This window comes from Sebastes umbrosus, chromosome 2, assembly GCF_015220745.1.
Source record: "Sebastes umbrosus isolate fSebUmb1 chromosome 2, fSebUmb1.pri, whole genome shotgun sequence".
Classification (NCBI taxonomy): Eukaryota; Metazoa; Chordata; class Actinopteri; order Perciformes; family Sebastidae; genus Sebastes; species Sebastes umbrosus.
Window position 1 is genome coordinate 32,974,056 of NC_051270.1, and position 22,107 is coordinate 32,996,162.

At 40.1% G+C, this 22,107-nt stretch overlaps 1 protein-coding gene across 2 annotated transcripts in view; it reads left to right on the forward strand.

Annotated features, from left to right (window-relative positions):
- The window catches only part of LOC119476003 (A disintegrin and metalloproteinase with thrombospondin motifs 7), a 104,888-nt gene that overhangs the window by 70,296 nt on the left and 12,485 nt on the right, over positions 1–22,107 (forward strand). For both annotated transcript variants that reach the window (XM_037749173.1, XM_037749179.1), the window contains 7 exons: positions 1,701–1,827; positions 4,379–4,592; positions 6,601–8,373; positions 8,780–8,932; positions 10,361–10,534; positions 12,400–12,546; positions 14,133–14,295. In XM_037749173.1, coding sequence (XP_037605101.1) covers positions 1,701–1,827; positions 4,379–4,592; positions 6,601–8,373; positions 8,780–8,932; positions 10,361–10,534; positions 12,400–12,546; positions 14,133–14,295 — 2,751 coding nt within the window. The remainder of the gene's footprint in view (positions 1–1,700; positions 1,828–4,378; positions 4,593–6,600; positions 8,374–8,779; positions 8,933–10,360; positions 10,535–12,399; positions 12,547–14,132; positions 14,296–22,107) is intronic.

The following is a 22,107-nucleotide window of genomic DNA, read 5'->3' on the forward strand; positions in this document are numbered from 1 at the left end:
GTATTATTTGAATCCAGTTCAACAGGTTTCTTCGACACAGCTTAATCTAAAGCTTACCTCCAGCTCCTTGTTGCCCTCGCTTCTCCTCTCTGGTTAATGAATGTATGTTGTGTTTTTCCTCCGTTTCTTTGCCTTTCTTCTCAGATTGCAGCTTAAATCAGAAATCATTTGATGGGCTGTCTTCTGTGTTTACGCGGTTGTTCAATATGTGCTTCTTTACGACCGTCAAGGCTAAAACCTCTGCGTATGTTGGTGGAAATTTTTTTTATGTGTCGGCTGTCGAGTCTTTGTAGATTATAAAAATGTTTAATGTCTGTTCAGAGCTCCGGAGCACAGGGAGTTGGATGCAGGTTTGTTTTCACTGCAGTGTTGCACAGTTGTTTGTAATAAGGGAACATTGGCAGAGTGAGAAGTACCTGACCTGCCTTTTTAGCCATAATGCAGAAAGTACAGTATATTGTATGACTCTAGAAGTGCAACTCAAATATGTTTTTTTAACCTCAATTCTGGCTTTACTGTTACTGTAGAGCAGTGATTCTCAAATAGGGGTCCGTGGCACTCTGTTGGGGGGTAAAATAATTTGCTATAAATCATAAAATTGTGATCTAGCATTAAAAGTGCATATCTACAGATGGGGACCGTTTGCGCCAATACAACAAGCATATTGTGTCCATTACTCCCACCATTAGCTTTGGGCCAATAGAAACTCTGATATGATTGTGACACACAACAAGAAAGTCAGCTTTAGACTGGTGAGTTTTAATATCTGGATTTATTAGGACGATGCCAGTCGTGCTACTGTTCATTTTCTGAATGCTTTTAATATCAATTACTGGAAATGTAGGCTATAAATGTTGTCAAGTTGAGTCCAAATGCAATTCCAATAAAATCACCCTTTGTTTAAAAGTGCAAGGTTGCAAATTTCCCCGCTGTGGGACTGTTGAATTTAGAAGAAAAAGGCCACATCATCCACATGGCTTACAGTGTTTTCCTGCATTTGTTCCTGCCTTATTTCTTTTTTTCTTTCTGTCTCCGTCTGCCTTTCAATCTGCGGTAGCCGTCTAGTCCTTTTAAAAGGCGTCTTTGAAGGTGTAAATTAGGCTCCAGCAGAGGCCACGCAGAGGTGAGAGGTGTCACCTGCTCTGACGGGGTGGAAATAGTAATAATGATGGAGAGAGGAGGAGATGCAGTAAATCTGTCACTCACTGTTTAGGAGACAAGTCCTTTCATGCACTGCTCTGTGCAACAATGCTGTCTGAAACCAAGGCCTATGGAAGGAGGCTGGGAAACGGGCAGGCACAGGTCTTGGGGTTTTTGGTATGACACATGCGCAGTGTAACTGGCGCTGCGGTCGTGCGTTGCGATTGGCTCAATTTCGGAGAGTGTAGACCAGATTTTACTGCGCATGTGTTTTACCCAAAAGATATGATACAATGATACAACGTTAACAGAAATGTGCATTTATCGATACAATTTTATTAGTATAGTTATGTGTTCCAATGCCATGGGTCCTGGTTTTAAATGCATTGTTCTGTATGTAGTGATGTTATTTCTGGTTAGCTGTTCTTAATCACCTACTGGTGGCCTACCAGGTGCCCTCTGGGTAGAAGGCTATTATTACTCTGACTAAGATGAAGCTGGAAGATATATATGTGTTAGTGTGTCACAAACGCTTATCTCCCGTCTCATTGGTATTCCAGGTGTTCAGAGGCAGATTGTTCACTGTGTGGAAAAGACAACTGGGATAGTGGAGGAGCACTTCTGTGACCCTTTAACCCGGCCTGACGATAACCAAACCAGCTGTAACAAGGATCCATGTCCAGCCATGTGAGTTCATCCTCCAGACACTATTTACAAAATGACACAAGCGGTATTCACAGGCAAACACTCGGAGATAAAGACACTTTTCAACCCTTGCAGCTCTGTAGTGTGCAAGGAAGCTTCAGTACCAAACCCCAAATTACTGTTGGAGTCACAGATTTAGTATTTTTGTACAGCGGAAGAGATGTCTTTGAAGTTATGATTTGACAATTGTAACAGAATAATGTGAAAAGATAACAATTGTGTCCATGTTATAGCTGTTTTAATAAGAAAGATTACATACGTTGCTGTTTCTTTCAACTTGCGCTTCACATGAACAATTTTAGCAACTCAGCTGTCTGCACATGGCACCACCTCGACTGCTCCAAATGTCAGATACATGCAAGGCTAGGTGCCATTGTGCTACTTTAATCATATCTTAACACAGCCTACAGTTATCAAAATGTAAAAGTATAATCTTCAAAAGTAGTTTGCCATTGCAGATTGGCAAAAAATAAAAAAATCTTACAGCTGCACCTTAAACCAGAGGTTCCTAAACTATTTTCCTTGAAGTCCCCCTACTTGTATCTAAGAAAAGCTGAGCGTCCCCCCTCCAACAAAATCCTCAATTTGATTCAATGTATTAAATGATTTTTTCTTTATTAAATCAATTTATATAAGACGAGAGTGTGCTAGAAAGCATAGTACATACAACAAATAGTTGTTGTGCTTCTGTTTTTGTCCTTGAGTTATGTCTTGATGTCTGCAAGTGTTTTTTGAACTGATTGGAGGAGCTCTTGAGGACAAGGAGGACTTTAGAGAGAATAAAAGGTGTCCTCATATTTACACCACCTCTCCTGGATTGTATTTTCTTTTTTCAAATTTTCTCAGAATTGAAGACTAATTATGGTTATTACAGTGAGAGATGAGGAGAGGGATGACAGGAGAGCTTGAATAACCGGCTGGACACAGCTGGCAGGTTTCTGCTTCACTGAGCATCACCACTCTTCAGTCACTTTTCCTCCCACACATTTAATTGCACCAAACCACAGCTTGTTAACTTGTGGTAGTATTAGCAGTGAAACAGCTCAATTTCCTCTCAGAGGAGGACTTTTGTTCAAACGGATCTACAGATGCTGTAGGAGCACCAAAATGCACCGTTGTCCACTCTTTCTGTGGATATTACAATTAATATTGAAAGGACAATATTTGTGTTGTTCAAAGTTGCATGATGTAGGGCATCAACATCAATCAGTGATAAAGAAATTGTTTTAAGAATGGTCGATCTTTATGTCCACAGCTTCTAAATGACGTGTAAAGATGAACTATTTCCACTACAGTCTGTTTTTCTGTGACACAAAGGCTGCGTTCAAAATATCATACTATGCACTACATACTCAATAGGTGTACTATCGTTGAACATACTTTTGTGTGAATAATCAGCAGAATGTATCTTTTTGCACTTACTGAGCAATAATTTACGTCGTCACTTCCTAACCATAGTAACCATAATTACTAGTATTTATAGTATTTATACCATAATTGTATATTATGCCTATCAAAGAGAAATCTTATTCTTACAGTTAAATTGAAGTGTCATTGGCGTTATAGAGCTGTCCGTCAACGTCTGTTATAAATGTTGTCATCACTACCGCGTTGCATTGTGGGATATTTCAGCATTGCATACTGTAATTTTATTCCCTGGAAATAGTATGCAATTCCTTACTATTGGTTTCATACTAAGGTTTCGGACTTACTATAAAATCTCCCATACTGTTTTAGTAATCTAACACTTAAGATTTTCATATGAAAAACAGAGTTGTTTTTTTTTAGCAGTATCCATCCAATATATTGATCATTTGTATTTTCATTGTTTGTGGTGATCTGCCATTACCACTTTTCAAGTACACCTCAGGAACTCCCAGGAAACAGTGGGTGTACATATCACTTTGTGCCTGTCGTAAACAGCAGCAGTAATACTGTGAAGATTATTATTATATTCCTGCTGTTAGAAATCAGTAATTTTATGGGTAATTATTTGTGTGTAACTGCTTTATAAATATTGTGTTTTTCTTAACTTTCTGTGTAGTGGCTAATGAATAGCCACAGTTTATTTTGCATTAAAGGACAGGCTAAATGGCATTAGCTCAGCACTTCAACTACACTTTCAAACCAGCCAGCAGTGTTTTCCTTTAAAAATAAATTGTGGTTTCATTTTGTGGTACAACACACACCACAAATCCACACTTGCTGCCACCATGATATTTGATAATGACATTAAAAACTTTACGTAATGCCGAGCTTTGAAACACAAACCTCCATGGATGAGCAAACTTTTCGCAAAAGGTCTCAATCTTTTCCACCCTGTGTCTCTATTACCTACTTACGAAGCGAGCACACTAATAATGGTTGTTTTTTGGGCTTTTTGCTCTTGTGTAGTTGAAGTAGCTGAAAAAGTGAGTCAGGGACTGAAAGTTTTGACAGGCAGAAATCTCACCACTAAAAATATTGTCATTTTCCTCCACAATTGTACCTTTTAAATTGGACATATTTGCCACTTTTGTGTCTGTGTGTGTAGATGGTGGGTCGGGGAGTGGCAGAAATGCTCAGCGAGCTGTGGTAGCTCGGGCCTGACTAAAAGGACAGTGCTCTGCATCCAGGCAGTAAGTGCTGAGGAGCAGAAAGCCCTGCAGCCCAGTGAATGTGAACACATACCCAACCCTGAGTCACTATCCTCCTGCAACACACACATTCCCTGCCCAGCAGACTGGACCACCGGCAACTGGTCAAAGGTCAGTCTGGTTTTCTGGTTTGTCTGCAACTGTGCTGTTTGAAAAAGGAAATGAAAATCTAAATTGTTCTTTATGTTGACCTTAAATTCTTAAAGCTACTTTCACATTTTCTAAAAAGGTCTTTCTGTGAAAGATGATGTTAAATTATGTAGAAATCATGGAGAATGTCATTCATGCATTTATCTTCTAGTTCTTTTGTTGTGTGCATTTCTTCATTTTGGCAGCATGTGTCACAACACATTTTCACATATCAAGCTTTTTCAAAATACAAAAGCTAAAGATGTGACTGGCATACAAACAAAGACAGACCCACGTTGCTGATTGCTCAGAGGCAGTATAATGTATTGCCTCAGACCTTTAGTTTCGTGACCAGAGCTGTAACTAACTACACAGATGTCATGTCTTTTGTAATTTTTGTCATATCCATCTCTTTTTTCACACATAAACAACTTTTTGGAAATGTTTAAAAATAAATGAATTAACTTTAAAAGTGTTACATTTTAAATTCAGAGCATTAATACAGCAGCAAACAACTATTGTCTATGTAAAGATATACTGTAGAGGAGTAATGTCTACCTGAGCAGAGAATGAAGTCACTCTCCTTCTGTGTGTGTTGTAATCAGAGCTTCTCTGTGCTTTATTTACGTAGCCGGTCCGGCCACATGTGCATGTTTGTGCATGTGAGTCCCAGTGTGCATGCCCCACTGGCTAGTTAATCGCTGCCATTCTGCACAGCACTCATACGGCGGTTACAGCTGATAACGCTGACCAGACCCAAGGCGTTGTCGCAGAAGCGTAGCAGCCACCCTCTGATTCCCTCCCAGGTTAACACTGTTAGGTCCGTCAGCACTGTTTGCACTGTTCATGCTGTTAGCACCGTTAGCAGCTAGCCGCCGGCTCAGCTGTCACCATGTTGAGAGCCGTGGGAAGCCACCGGTTCTGAAAAGTGAAGCCAATGCGGAGGTGCCTTAAACTTGCATTCGTTCTAACAGCCAGCAGGGGGCGACTCCTCTGGTTGCAAAAAGAAGTCTGATTGTGTAGAAGTCTATGAGAAAATGAGCCTACTTCTCACTTGATTTATTACCTCAGTAAACATTGTAAACATGAGTTTATGGTCTCAATCTCTAGTTTCAAGTCTTCTTCAGTACAGCATGATGTTCATTTAGTAAATTATGGTCCCATTTAGACCAACAGACCATAAAGCAGGGGATGCTTTAGGGCGTGGCTACCTTGTGATTGACAGGTCGCTACCACGGCGTTGTCCGGTTTGGGAGTTGTCCGTGTTCTCGTCTTACAACTTTAACCCTTTCACAGTGTGTTTTCAGTTCATGAAAGTTAATTGGAACATTTTGGTTGCCTGAAAATGTCTTACTCAGCGTTCGGTTCAACTTAGCTCCACCCTCTCATGTCACTTCTGGTTGCAAAAAAGATCGCGACGGCCAAAATGCCGAACTCGAGGCCGAAACCGTAGTCCACAAACCAACGGGTGACGTCACAGTGACTACGTCCACTTCTTCTATGGTTGACGAATTTATTGCCTTTAAGATGTTTCCTCAAACTGCAGCATGATTAACAGGCGTATTAACAGTATTTTGTGTTTGTTTTGATGCTAATTAGTAAATGAAAACATGATGATATGCTAAGCTAAGATTTTGAACCTGGTCAACATTATACCTGCTTAACATAGTCATTGTGAGCATGTTAGCATGCTGATGTAAGCGTTCAGCTCATACTGTAGCACCGCTGTATAACCTCACGGAGCTGGTTGGGACCTCGAGGAGTCCCATAATCCAGGGTAACTAAAGATGATCAGGATTTTTTCTTCACAGCTGCTAGGATTTAGATTAACGTGCACAAGGAGCTGAGGCGACCAGAATAATCACAATTAACTTGTTAAAAATCTGGCTTACTAGATGTACTTCTTATTACAGTTATACACTCAATTTTAAAGAACATTTGAAAAGTAAAAGTTTGTCCTAATCATGATCTGATGTTTTCTTCCGTGCAGTGTTCGCTGACTTGTGGAAGCGGAGTACGTCGCCGTAATGTCACCTGCTCTAGAAACACAGGGGTTGACTGTGACCCTCAGAAGAAGCCCCTCGCTGTGGCGACCTGCTACATCCAGGACTGTCCACAAGTGGTGGATAACTTTGGAGGCATCGACTGGTCTGGAAGCGGCTGGTCGAGCAAAGAAGTGCTCAATGAAATCAACTCCATACCTGAAGTCAAACCTCCTCCCAAACACAGCACCACCAGAGCCCAGCCGAGGAGTAATAATAATAATAACCTCAACAACATTGTCGAGGGAGATTTTCACTACCACAATAACATTGAAAATACCAATCAGTCTCCGGAAAATGGTGTTCAAGTTGATGATTTTTACTACGACTATAATTTCATCAACTTCCATGAAGACTTGGAGGATGACTTTGAGAGCGATGGGAAAGATTCAGGGGACGGATTCAATGCTCCGCAGGAGGTCAAGCCAACCGGCAGCGTGAAAGAAAATGCAGACATGGAAACTACAAGCGCTCCTTCAGCCATTTCTACATTTTCAAAGGCGTACACTTGGAAAACTGAAGAGCCACAGAACAGAAATCTGAATAATGTGAAGGACAATGGTAATGCAGCAACAGAGGAGTCCATGCAAACCAATTCAGACAATTTGGATGACCTTCTCTCTGAGGATTATCTACTGCCCGTGTCTACCACTCTCTCACCGCCATTGTCTACGATTCATTCACGAACACTCAAAGAGACACATGAGGAGGATGTGTGGTGGCCTGAAAACATTAGCACAATGCCTAGTCTGGTCTCCACTACAGAGGAGCCTACACAGGATGTGAAATGGGAGCAATATGAGGAGGAGGCTGAAAATAACTATGGCATTTTCACTGAGGCTGTTACGGTGACCCCTGGACATCGAACCGCTTTTAATACTAGAACGGTGAGTGCTCAGGAGACAGAGGAACATGATGATTATGAGTACAATGAAAAAAGCACATTAGGTCCGGATATCTCTGCAGACCAGGACGATGTAGAGAGTCCAGAACCCGTAGGCTCTCCCACGCCAGCAGCTATAATTCAGGTTAAGACCGAACTGGACGAAAGAGCTTCAGAAATACCTCAAACAACCAGTCAATCAACAGTATTTCCAACTGCCTTCACATTGGAGGATCTGGACTTGGATTTTAATAGTAATAGTACAGAATATGCCACTAGGGAGGGTAATTCATGGGACCATACAGACCTTGACCTCAGTACAACCTCACTTCCTGCCTCTGAGGCACCCACTCCTCTCCCTGTTCCCCTTCTGCTGATCTCAGGTAACCAAGAGGCCTCTGATGACTCCACACAGTTAACTGGAACAGAAATCATACCTCCTACAAACCTGGAGGGAGCCATTCGGCCTCCTTACGCCGATTTCCTGCCAGCTACAGTGAAACAGATGCCGACAAAACCCGCCTTCGCTGAAAGAACTGGAACAGATTCCACATCCCGAGCGCCATCGTCTCCTTTAGCTGATTATGACTATAATGAAATAGTCATCCCCCCGATGGTGAGGAGCGGCAGTAGCACTGATCCTGGCCCTTCATACCAGCTTCCAACAAGTGCAGCAACCACTCCTCAGCGTAGCATTACACCAGTACAACACATGGAAACATCTGCTGTGCCCATTTTGCCAACCCATCCACCTATCCTGTGGCCAACATCTGCCCCAACTTCAGCCTCCACACAAGTCACTACCGCTGCCTACTGGGTCACCGGCAACTGGAGCGTGGTGAGTTTGCATTAATCCACACACTGTGCCATTGTACTGTGGGACCAAGCACACAGCTGTGGCTCATTATTTTTGACTCCGTCTGCTTTTATTATGCAGACACAGCATCTAGTTTTGGTCCCTGCACACATTTCAATTCTTTGGAGACACCATTTGACCTAAAGCTAATGCAGCTAATGTCAGTTTAGGTAATGACTTTTTATGGCACATTTGACGAACGGTTCTGCTCAAACCCCTGCTGTGCTGCACGTGATATTTAAAGAATGTGCATTTATTTGCATATTAGGGAAATGTTTAAAGACTGACCCCAAGAAATCTCCGAATCAGTGAGGTTTCTTGTGCATGCTGGAGCTGTTTGTGCGTCGCACCCTGTAGTGATCTCATGTGTTACTACATTTGTGGGCAGTGCTCCACCAGCTGTGGTCTGGGTGCCATCTGGAGGACTTTGGCTTGCAGCACTGGCTCTAACTCTGACTGCGATCCGGCCAAGAGGCCTGCGCCAGCCCAGCGATGTTACCTGCGCCCCTGCTCCATATGGAAAGTTGAGGAATGGAATAAGGTGAGCTTCCATATTGCTAAATAAATGTATGATATGGTCATCGTTTAATACATATTTTTAGAAGGGCTTGCCCCTCTGAGTAGATTAGTCACTTTTGTTTTGGTCTTAGTCGACTAAGATTTCTTAAGACAATTAGTCGTTTTCATGCTTTTTACATGCTGAATGACTTATTTCCAAGACACTTATGAGCACATCTCTGGTAAACACAAGATTTAAGGTGGTGCTTTTGTGTAATTCAATGTGGAGAAACTCAGTTTTACAGATCCGTCGATTTAATCAACTAACCGATTAGTCGTCAAAATCGTACGAGTGTTGGTCGACTAAGAATGGATGAGGACAGCCCTTATTTTTTACCTTATAATTCTTTAAGATTTTGTGTTTATGCACTGCAAAATATATATTTAAAAAAAAATCATATCATGACATGGATTTTTGTATGTATCTGCTGTGGTTGTAGGGATATCGGTCCAACACGTTGGTCCAGGCTGAAATATCTCAACAACTATCAAATGTACTGCCATGAAATTTGGCACAGACATTCATGGTCCACAGAGGATAAATCCTAATCATCTGCATTTATTTAGAACTAGAACTATTGGATATATTGAAAAAGTTAACGCCTGCACACTACTCCATGCCACAATTTTTATTGACTACGTTTCCATCCTACTTGGATCTTCGTCAGGCCAAAATATTTGAAACTACTTGATGTATTGTCATGAAATTTGGACATTAATGTTCCCCTGAACTGTAAGAACTTTGATGATCCTTTATCTTTTCCTCTTGTGCCACTATCAGGTCAAAATTTCCCTTTGTCCAAATTTTTGGTTTATGACCAAATACCTGCGAAATTGACATTCCCATCAGATTCAGATGTACTTTGTGTTTAGCACTAATTAGCATGCTAGCAGGCAGTACTGTAGTGGAGGTTATATGGGGTATACCCACCTCTTTTTCTGCTCTTCTTCACCTATCAAAAGCCATTGGAATATATAGGAGAGTATACCCACTTCCTCCTCTGTAACCTACCCATCTACCTTGTAATACACCCATCTCATCAACTACCACTACAACACTGCTAGCAGGCTAAACTAAGATTGTGAATAAAGTAAATTATCATTTGATGTAAATTTAGGTCAAAGGACTGCTGTGCCTACTGTATGTGTGCAGCCTCAGAGGCGCTATCATGGCTGTGGACTCTTTGTATATATTCAAAATAAACTCTGATAAGATTGTTTTGTATGAAACTGAAAATAATGAGCCCTAAATAAGATCAAGAAAAACTGGAACTGCTGTTTGATAGTTCATATTAGTGGATGAGTGATGAAACCCATTAAAACCAGTTGCCTTAGACTCACTACTACTAGATACTTAAAGCTCCAGCAGCTCATGCTGTTTGAATAACAATCATGCCGTGTCTTCTCCCAGTGCTCCAAGAACTGTGAAGGCGGCATTAAATCACGAGAGGTCCAGTGTTTTGACTTGCGGGATCAACGGCCCCTACGACCTTTCCACTGCCGGGCCATGTCCTCCAGGCCACACACCCAAATGACCTGTAACCTACAGCCATGTCTCGACTGGTACACCTCCTCCTGGGGTCAGGTGAGTAATATGAAGCCAATAATGAGAGGCAATGTGAAAATATGCAGCGGTGCATATTCTCTGGTTTTCTGCTTGACGGGAGAAATTCCACTCAAGGCATTCCCCGTGTGTTTTAAAATGAAATGGTTGCAAGAGTAATAAATAACCGTCAGGACATTTCAACACTGTATCAAAAGCGCAGACCAGATAACATGCTCTTAAAATATTTCACCCAGAGTTTTCTTTGCATCACTGCTCATATTTTTCAAAGCATACCATACAGTGTATTTTAATAGATTTTTCTAATGCATTCCTTCTTATCTTACTCATAGCTATTTCACTTCTATTCATTTCAGTGCAGAATGAAAATCTACCTGCAAAGACTTGTTCAAAGGTTGTTTGAGATCAGATCACCATCATCATTACGGGTGTGAATCACCAGAGGCCCCACGATACGATATTATCACGATACATAAGTCACGTTACGATCTTGTTGCGATTTTAAACATTTTGCGACATGCTGAGTATTGCGATAAGATTTATTGTGATTTATTACCATTTTTCAACTTCAAATTATGCAGTTTGTCAACATCTGTTTTATCTAATAAGATACTGTTTCACTCTGCTCATCTCAGAGTTTTCATTCACATATCTTGAGGTCAGAGGTCAAGAGACCCCTTTGAAAGTGGCCATGCCAGTTTTTCATCACAAAAATTAAGTGTAAATTTGGAGCGTTATTTAGCGTTCTTCCCGACAAGCTAACATGACATGGTCATATTATACCATACCAATCTATTCCTTAGGTTCTTTAGTTTCATATGATACCAGCGTCTTCACTTTAGCTTTAACCTCTGAAAGACAGAATAGCAGCCGTCGGATTGTTCAGAGGTTAATAGTTGATATAATAAAAGATCAACACTTGACGTCCGTGTATCGATACAATATTGCCACGCAAAATATCGCCATATAACGCTGTATCGATTTATTCCCCCACCCTTAATCATCATCATCCGAATCAGTCTTCTGGGTTGATGCCTTCAAGGTGGATACAGTAGATGGGAGGTTCTGAGCAGCATCGCATTCACAAGCTGAACTGTTTGAAAAGCAAACCCGTTAATCATACTGTAGTTGGTATGAAAAGTGTAATATGAATTTGGTGGCGTATTGCAGTTGCTGTTAAGTAGTAGTCTTAGATTTTGTTAGCTTCTCACAAGTATTTGAACTCACCAACAAATAGTCTTTCAACCATGCAATAATTATGTTACAAAAAAGTGATGAATGAAAAGTGAAAATGGTCACAATTGATGGCTTATCTATTTGAAACAAGCGCCAAGTCTCTGCAACTGGATTTTTATGTTGTACTGAAATCAACAACAAGTGGAAATTAAAAAAATACATACAAAACTTAAAAAAACAAATAGTCTGTTAATGGCAGTGATGTAAAGTATACACAGTTAAGCCTTTTTCACAGCAGTCATCTTGACTTGTCATTGCAGGGTGAACACATGTGTTAGGGTTTAATAACATTAATTATGGCCCTGTGCCAGGGTCCTGGTATTGTACATGCTGGCTCACTGGCACGACTGTGACACAAAATATAACACGAACATGATTAATTTGATCAATTACACCTGTGTTTACCCTGCAATTACATGTCGAAATGGCTGCTGTGAAAAAGGGCATAGGGTAAGATAAATACTGGTATGATCCTTTAATTGTGCACAGTCTACACTTGATAACACCTTTAGAAACCTCTTAATGCATACCATTTCCTCCGTGCTCAGCAATCAACTCAGTCAAGGCTGTATGAAGCTGAACGTATAGATTATATATGTCTGTCATTGTGTGTGTGTGTGTGTGTGTGTTTGTGTGTGTGTGTTGTTTAGTGCTCTGAAGTGTGTGGGGGAGGTGAGCAGCAGCGTATGGTCACCTGCCCTGAGGAAGATCGATGCGACGAGGATCTTCAGCCCAGCAACATCCAATCGTGTAACAGCCAGCCTTGTGCTCAGTGGCTTACTGGATCATGGGGACAGGTGTGCGCACACACACACACACACACACAAAACAAGAATGAATAACCCAGCGGGACATATGATTAATAGGCCAATTTCATGAAGAATATTAAAATGTACAAATCTATCAGTGATTCATGATGTCCATCCCACTATTCTTTTTCTAAACCTCTTATCCTGTTCAGGGTCACAGGATAAACCCTACAGTGTTTTACTGTGCAGAATGTCAGTATAACTAGTGGAGACCAACTAGATAATACTGACTGGCAATTTGGCGTAAACCCTGATACTGGCTTAGAGATTTTATATTTAATGATTAAGTGAAGGAGTAGGTGTGGTTATGTGTGGAGGTGTCATAGGAGACTTCGGTCAGACCTCGGCCACTGAATGTCGTCTCTAACCCGGCCAACCGTCAAAAAAGTAGCCCTGATTTTAATTTCCATTACAGAACGTGGCTCCTCAGATCCTCCCTGTAATGTTCAGTGACTGAAGTGTTAGATGAAAAATAAAGCGCTCAGTCAACAAAATAAATGTTTTGACCATCTAAAACTATCTGGATTGTATGAGAAATCATGACATGAAAGACATCTTTTGCAGCAAGAAATACAAACTCATTAAAATATATTGTCTGCAAGACAAGTCAAGTCAAAGTTTATTACAGCCCAATATCACAAAGCATGCCTCAAAGGGCTGTACATATAAACAGCAACATGTGCAACATTAGCAACACACACAACAAACATACTGTATATAAGTGATACATACAAGGCATTACAAATGGAAAAGTTAGACACACAATATATATATATATATATATATATATATATATATATATAATAGAAACAATAGCAACATTTGCAAAATATATAAAAACATATAGAATTTTAAGTTGGATTACTGTAATTAGTATTTTAGGCAGACTAAGTGAGGATGAAGGCTGATACGAACAGCTGTTTTGAGTTTACTTTTGAATGATTCGACTGAAATAGCCTCTCGAATTTGGGTATGAAGACGATTCCAAAGAAAGGGGGGCTTGCTAAGAGAAGGCCCCATACCACCTAGTAATGTTTTGTTTTTAGAATAGTCAGGAGACTGGCATTTTGAGATCATAAAACCCTAGCAGGTATATGATGAGTGACAAGAGGTGATAAGTAGGTTGGTGCAAGTCCGTGTAATATTTTACAAGTTAAAAGTAAGACCTTGATGTCTGATTTAGAATGTACAGGGAACCAATGTAATGAAATAAGAAACGGACTAATATGATCAGATATTCTAGTTTTGGTTAATATCCCAGCAGCAGTATTTTATACAAGTTGTAGTTTGCTAATAGTTGATTTAGGTAAACCAGAGAAAAGTGTATTCCGGTAATCAAGCTTAGATGAGACAAAAGTGTTTCAGCATCAACCTTGGAAAGAATGGGAGGAATCTGGTTAATGTTTCTTGAGTGTAAGTATGCAGTCTTAGTAATTCTGTTGATTGTGGAACCAACTATTTGTAGAGTGAGATCACAGAATTTATTTCTAATCTGCTTTGGAACAAGAATTAGCATTTAAAAGAAGGATGTTCGACAACATCCATTTGAAGGTTTTTCTAAAACCTCTCTGCAGTGTTCGGCTTCCTGTGGTGGCGGAGTGCAGCGTCGACTCATCAAATGTTTGAACACAAAGGCTGAGACGGACGAAGAAGTGGATCAAGCTCAGTGTGACCACGAGCTGCACCCTGAGAGCACCGAGAAGTGTAACTTACAGGAGTGCGAGAGCGCCGCCTCTGGTGAGTAAATCAACATGGTGAATTCATTATACCTGCTTAACATCAGCATGCTGGCATTGTCACTGTGAGCATGTGAGCATGCTGACGTTAACATTGAGCTCAAAGCACTTCTGTGCCTAAGTTCAGCCTCACAGAGCTGCTAGTATGGCTGGAGGCTGATATTTGTGGATTGTTGTGGTATATTCTGACTCCCCTCTGCAGGCATCCATTGTATACTAGGCCAGTTGTGCCATCAAAGTGATGAAGATGATGATGTAACGTTGTGTCAAACCTTCTGCATGCGGATGTGCTTAAATGGGGATCACGTGTGGGTGGTTCATCTGTAGTTAGTCTTATAGTTTGTTTATCTCGTAGTGTGTAGATCTTTCATTTCCTTGGTTATTATAACCCAAACACAGGAAATAGTCTGAGATCAGTGTTTGATTTACTTTGAGATACGGGAAAAGTTGATTGACCGACATGTCAAGTGATTGCTGTAGGGCTTTGATTATAGGGCATCTGGAAAAGCAATTTACACAAGAGAAAAGGTATGACCTTAATGTAATAAGCTACGGGTAAAATGTCAATTTCCGCTGATTTCCGTTCACATCGCTGTTTGACTGTTTATGCACTTCAGTGGGGATAATCAGTGAAATGTCAAACTAAAGCAATAAACAGGAATTCGAACATGAATTATGGTCATGATTCCTGAGAACTAGACATATGGAATACACAGAATGTAAAAATCCACCGTCAAGCTTTGAGAAGCTGCGAAATAAGCAGATGCCCAGATGTGTTTTATGTATACAAGATATTTATCTCATTCACTATTAAACCGTCTGATGGCACCAGCTCTTTTGTCCATATGAAGCAGTGTGCTTTGCCATACATCAACAGCAGCATTGATATCACTGGGAATCCACCAGCTCTTCCTCTAATGATGCCCCATGACAAGACCAGTGGAAAGGCTGACTAGAGTAGCCTCAAAGGTCTTCTTTGTTAACTAGACAGTGTAAAAAAAAAAAATTCCAACTTAGATAGCGTAGAGGAAGATATGTGCAATCAAAGAAACTATTCACATCAGGAAAATTATAGGCTGCAAGTCCTCCTTCGTTTTAAATGCATTATTCATGACATTCCCATCTTTTGCTTTTCTGTCACACTGTACCCCAAAACCTTTTACCTACACTAGATCAAAGTTTATATCTGGCTTCAATGTGCATGTGTCTTTGAAGACGATGACTAGAAAAGGCTTATTTTTTGCTCCAGTAGACGTTATTTGAGGGTGCAGAGAAGAAGCGGGTGAAAGCTTTTGCTCAGTTTTTCAGCAGACAGTAAATGGTCCTCACAGCTTACTGTTCAACATGAAACTCTTGTAACAGATTGAACATGGAGCTTATTTCATAAGATAAGATAAGAGATAAGATAAGATATTCCTTTATTAGTCCCACAGTGGAGAAATTTGCAGTGTTACAGCAGCAAAGGGGATAGTGCAGAAACAAGAAGCATCAGTAAAAACAAAAATCAAGATTCAACACAGTGCAAAAAGCAAAACAAAAGTAGACAGGCATATAAAATATGAACAACAAAAAAGGGAAATATAAAAATAGGGGAATATAAAAAAAATAGGAACAATACAGTATTGACAAAAAGGAGACTACTAACACAATTTCACAGGTGGAAATATGATATTGCACAGTGAGAATGAAATTGCACCTGAAGTATTGCACAGTATGAACTGAAGTTGCACCTGAGTAGTATTGATAGACAGTTGGTGTACAGCAGCTATTCTCAACCACTGGGCCGGGGCCCACTGGTTGGCCTCAGAGAGACACCTAGTGGGCCGCGAAGGTGCTGCCAAATGGTTAGATTAACCGCTATTCTGTATTTCAGAGGTTGTAGTGGGCTCACTTTTAAAGCTAGAGTGAAGATACTGGCATCATATGAAACTAGAAAAACCTAAGGAATCCATCGGTACCAATCATGTCATGCTAGCTTGTCGGGAAGGAGGCTAAATAACGCTCCAAAATTAAGCTAAATTTTGGTGAGGCAAAACTGCTACGGCCATTTTCAAAGGGGTCCTTTGACCTCTGACCTCAAGATATGTGAATGAAAATAGGTTCTATGGGTACCCACGAGTCTCCCCTTTACAGACATATATGTCAGAGATGCAGTGACACAAAATCGAGCAATTTTTGAAAGCAGTAAAAGTGTGTGGAGAGGAAATATGACCCTGAATACTTTGGATTTAATGGCAGGCCGTGATGGGTGAGGGTAAACTGAATATGTATGTGGGTCATTACACCTGACAATGGCATCACAAATATTTACAGCCCAGTTTGTCATTTATTTGGAAAGGTGATCCTTGCAAATTTTTTAACAATCGGAAGTTGGCCTCGAGTTACAAAAGGTTGAGAACCCCTGGTGTACAGTATAGTGCAGTTATTGTCAGTTTTTGGTGTGTATGTGGTTTGGTTGGTGATGGTCATTTCATCACCCTCATGAAGTAAATACAAAATAAATGACAATAATCTCCAAAAAAAAAAAACACTTTTACAGATCCTTTTCTATTTGTGCCGTCTGTAATTAAATATTTACAGCTTTTTCATTCAATTTTCTGATGCCGGCCACAGCAGTTCAATGGTGGATATGAAATCACAGGGTTCCTCAGAGGGCAGCCTGTTAGTTGGAGTTTGAATTGTGAAGGCATAGACGTATAAAAGTGTTATGGTAAATATTTGAGGCGTATGATGAAGTGGCAACAGCTGGCCATGTTAGCGCTGTGTGTGATCCTCCATCTTGGTTAATTATTTGTTTGTGTGTGTTTTGCTCCAACAAGGCAATCAGATGGTTGCAGATATTCTTTTTCCCACCCTGTTGTCAAGGAAAGCCTGGGAAATTAATGTTTCATATGTGAAATATTATATTCCACATGTGAAATGTCTGACATATCATGCGTGTGCATGTGCTTTTTTGATAAGAGTTTTACATAAAACCCCATTCGCTAAGACGACAAAGGAACCAGCAGACTGAATCCAAAAGGCTGAATTTAGTTAAACAGTGCCGTGCATCACAATGATAGAATTAAATCCCCCTGACATTAAAATGAATTTCAGAGAATGTAACATTGACTAATGCCTCATCAGGGTTCTTGGTGCAGATCAGTAGTGTAAGTACGTGATGTTTCCCAGCGTGCAGCCTGCTGTCTCATACTAAAGCATTCAACCCCACCAGATGAAAGACATCTTCAGCAATCAGCATTGTTTTTCTTACAAAATATAAAATGGTATCTGTGCCAGAAAACATTAAAATATATCACCTCCTAAATTAATAAAGGTAATACCTGTTCCTGATTAATTGTTTGATTGTCCATAGTTGGTCATGACTAATTGCAAATTAACCTCACATTTTTTTTTGGTCAAAATGTATCTTAAAGGGAGATTTGTCAAGTATTTAATTCTCTCATCAACATGGGAGTGGGAAAATATGCTGCTTTATGCAAATGTATGTATATATTTATTATCGGAAATCAATTAACAACACAAAATAATGACTAATATTGATCCAGAAACCCTCACAGGTACTGCATTTAGTATAAAAAATATGCTGAAAATCATAACATGTCAAACTGCAGCCCAACAGGCAACAACAGCTGTCAGTGTGCTGACTTGACTATGATTTGCCCCAAATTGCATGTGATTATCATAAAGTGAGCATGTCTGTGAAGGAGAGACGAGGGTGACACGAGCCCCTGACTACGCTGCAAGCAGCAATACTGGGAGGCAACTGGGAGCCAAGCAATTGGCCCGTTCCAAACGGACACACACCACGAACTGGTACTGCACTAGTTTCTCAAAAAAAAAAGTCTACACTCCATGCACCTGCCAAATAAATATATGTGTTTAGCATGCTTTCAAATGGGGGAATGTTTCTTCTGATATACAGCAGCATTCATGTTGAATCTCTCTTTAAGTATCACTCCACACCAGAGCTGAATTAATTCAGAGCCATTCAGATGCTGCCTTGAACCAAGAGCCATCACGACTGTAATTGGATGTAGATCATAAACATCTCTTAAGAGTTACTGGAGATGAGACGTGATGGAAATATAAAGTGATGGAGCAGAAGGTCATCTTATCTCTCGCATAGACTATACGTATGTGTGATTTTCCCAACTACACTTTTTGTAGTTTTCTTCTCCAAATCTTGAACAGTATCGGGTGCACGGTAGTGGCACGTGCCGGTGCTTTGTTTCTAAAGTTTACTTAATAGCTGAACATAAATGTCAATAAATTAAAGTAAGTAACCTCTATATCAGTACTACATGAATTTAAAGGTATTTCCATGTCGACAATGAATGAAGGAAGGCTTATCGGCTCTAACTTGAGCAACCTATCATCTGACATTAATAAAAGTCTGGCCATGTGTCAATATACTGTTCCCCGCTGTGATATATTGACCTACACAATATACCAGCTAAATCGATGGCCAAGAATGAAACTGCTCTTTGTCTTACTGTACATCCATGCTTTTGTTAGAGCCTGTAGGGAGAAAGCTGCTCCAAGTAGCCTCCCAACAAACATGAAAGCTGGGAGACTGGAAGCTGCACAAAGAAGCCGTGGCTTTCATCAGTTTAGTGTGAAACCAGTGCAGTGACACGAGACGTGCGTGAGACCACATGTGCAGCTGTGTGAGCCTAAGACAGATTTTCATTTTTGTGTGACTGACAATACATCTGGGCTGAAGGTCATTAATATCCCACGAGGAAGCCCGGGTTGGATAGCAGTAGGAGGATAATATGAAGTCGATGTGAGTCCTTCCTTAACGGGGACTGTACACGTGCTTTTGGAGCATGGGGTGTATTCACCAGGGCAAAATTACCATTAGTGCCATTTTCTCCATTCAGATGCGTTGATTGAGCTCTTTTCAGTGCGTCACCCTACAACCTCAACTGCAGCGGGGTCACTGAACTCCCTGATCCTGAGCTCTGACTCCTGAACAAATGTACATGTGATCAGATAAGTGTTGTTTCAGTTGCTGTTTGCCTTTGTACATTAGACAATGTTGATTTGATTAATCAGTCTTTGTCACTGCTCTCGCCCGTATCTCAGGTCTAAGGTTAAGCTAGGTTAGGTTTTTTGGTGGGGTCGGCCAGTTTGTTTGAGCCCACCACCTGCTGTCTGAAGTAGTTTAAATAAACCAGGAGAATTTGCCGGTCGAAATATGATACTTCAGGAAAGATACAGAACTCTTAAAGAGTATCTCTTTGGTTTTGACATTAACCAATTACCATTAAGTGCATCCAGACATTTTCTGTGGTGTGCTTTTGCCAAGAAACCATCTTTGGTGATTAATCCTCCTTTTCATTTTGCACACAAAATGTGGAAAAGTGAAAAATATTTTAATATTTAATTACATTGTGCTCTTTGTCTTGCCTTAAAATGCCTTGAAAAAACATGATTTGGTGTTTTCTTCTTACTAATAATTCTTAAGAAGATAATAACGTGTTAACGCTAAATCATTTTAATGCCACTAATTTCTTTAAGGCATTAATGCAATCGATCTTTCGGAGGTTGTAGCGGGCTCAGTTTTAAAGCTAGAGTGAAGATACTGGCATCATATGAAACTAGAAAACCTAAAGAATCCATTGGTGCATGTCATACTAGCTTGTCTCGAAGGAGGCTAAATAATGCTCCAAACTTACGCTAAATTTTGGCAATTTTGGCCATTTTCAAAGGGGTCCCTTGACCTCTGACCTCAAGATATGTGAATGAAAACGGGTTCTATGGGTACCCACGAGTCTCCCCTTTACAGACATGCACACTTTATGATAATCACATGCAGTTTGGGGCAAGTCATAGTCAAGTCAACACACTGACAGCTGTTGTTGCCTGTTGGGCTGCAGTTTGCCATGTTATGATTGGAGCATATTGTTTTATGCTAAATGCAGTACCTGTGAGGGTTTCTGGACAATATTTGTCATTTTTTTGTGTTCCTAATTCATTTCCAATAATACATATATACATACATTTGCATAAAGGAAGCATATTTGCCCACTCCCATGTTGATAAGAGTATTACATACTTGAATAGATAAAAAATGTGCAGTTAATTTACGATTAGTCGCAATTAATCATTTAATATGATAATCACTTATATTAACATGGCAGTTTTTTTAAAACAGCGTATTGCTGACACTATGACAAAATGAATTCTGCTCAGTATCTCAGTATAAGGATAACGGGCAGAGGAAAACCTCCAAACAATCCTTTAAGTTGTAAAATGAATTAAACCTGTGGAAATGTCACACATGACAGGAGGAACCTGGAAGGTACCAGGGCCAAAAGTAGTTCAATGATATTCATTTAAACCTGGAAATTTGGAATTTTATGTATGTTTGAGAATACAGCAACTCTGTGGTTTTCGATGAGGATCCAAAAACACGGGACAAGGAGGTGGAGCGTTTGGTGCAGGTTACATAGCTGATTTATTTTTATTTTTATTACACATGACTGTGTGTAGATAATGTCTAATGGCAATAGATCTCTGTAGAATAGCAAATATTGATAGGTACATAAGATGCGACTGGGTGCTGGTTGGTTCCTAAGTTAGACCTGGTCTTTGGAGAGGGAGAGGTCTTAACCCAAATCCCAGAGTTCATCGTCTCATGTTAGACTTGACATGTGTTCTTGACTACCACTCTTCCTTGTGCATGAGTACCTCAATGTGTTGTATCATGCATACATAAAAGATACTCACAAATGATGTCCTTGCAGCAAAGCGCTGTACAGCATAGAGAATAGTTACATTTCTAATGGACACTTCTGAATGGACATTTGTCTTTTTTCGATATATACTGTATGGCAGCATTGTGGCCTAAATGATTTATCATTTATGACGCCTCTGACTATTTGTGTGCAAGCTAAAAGAAATGTCTAACATACAGTCTATGATCTGCATTCAGTGTGAGGACCTGGGGAGTCTGGGAACGGCAGAAGGAAGAGTAGAAGAAGGTCAAGTGGTGTCTTTGCCTGCACAGTTTCCCACAGCACTGAGTTACACTGGGAGCTAATGAGCTACAAGTGTGCGGTTGAAAAGATAAAGAGGTGAATCATCGATCATTGAGGCTCGGTTTCAAAATTCATATCAAAAGCCTCTTTAAAAATGCTTCAGTTTGTGTGCGTAATGTTTCTAAGCGCTTAAATCTCTTTTCTTTAAAACACAGCAGAAATTACATGCGGACAAAAAACACTTTCAAAATCTCTAATCTCCCCAACCCACATGGTCTTACAAGACAACATAAACTACTGCTGCACTAGTGAAACATTTGTCAGCCATTAACTAAACTTCTTACATTACATTTCAAACAAAGAACTTGAACTGTTATTATTAATTTAATAGTATAAAGATATAATACCTGTTTAAGAGTCTTCTCCACACCTCAAGAAATAATTACATAGAGAGAGAGAGAGAGAGATATTGAGGCCATGATTTATTAATTTGTGTGGACAAGATATAATTTGTTACCTCGGTTTAATTAAATCGTTCCCACGTTTTGATTAATTTGTGGGCACAAATTAAATCATTCAATTAAATTAATTTTTCTCTCTATGGCCACTCCCGGACTTCGTAAATGGGGAAGTATTGAATGTTTATGTCTATGTTATTGGTGTCATAAATGATAAAACTAACAACATGCCAACAATGTATGTAGTAATGATTAAAGAAAGTGAGTAATGGTACACCATTCACCCGTAGGGGAGGCCCTGGAGGTGAGAGCAGAAGGCTAAGCTCTTATCCAGTAGTTGTCCAGTGAACTAAACCAAATAGATAC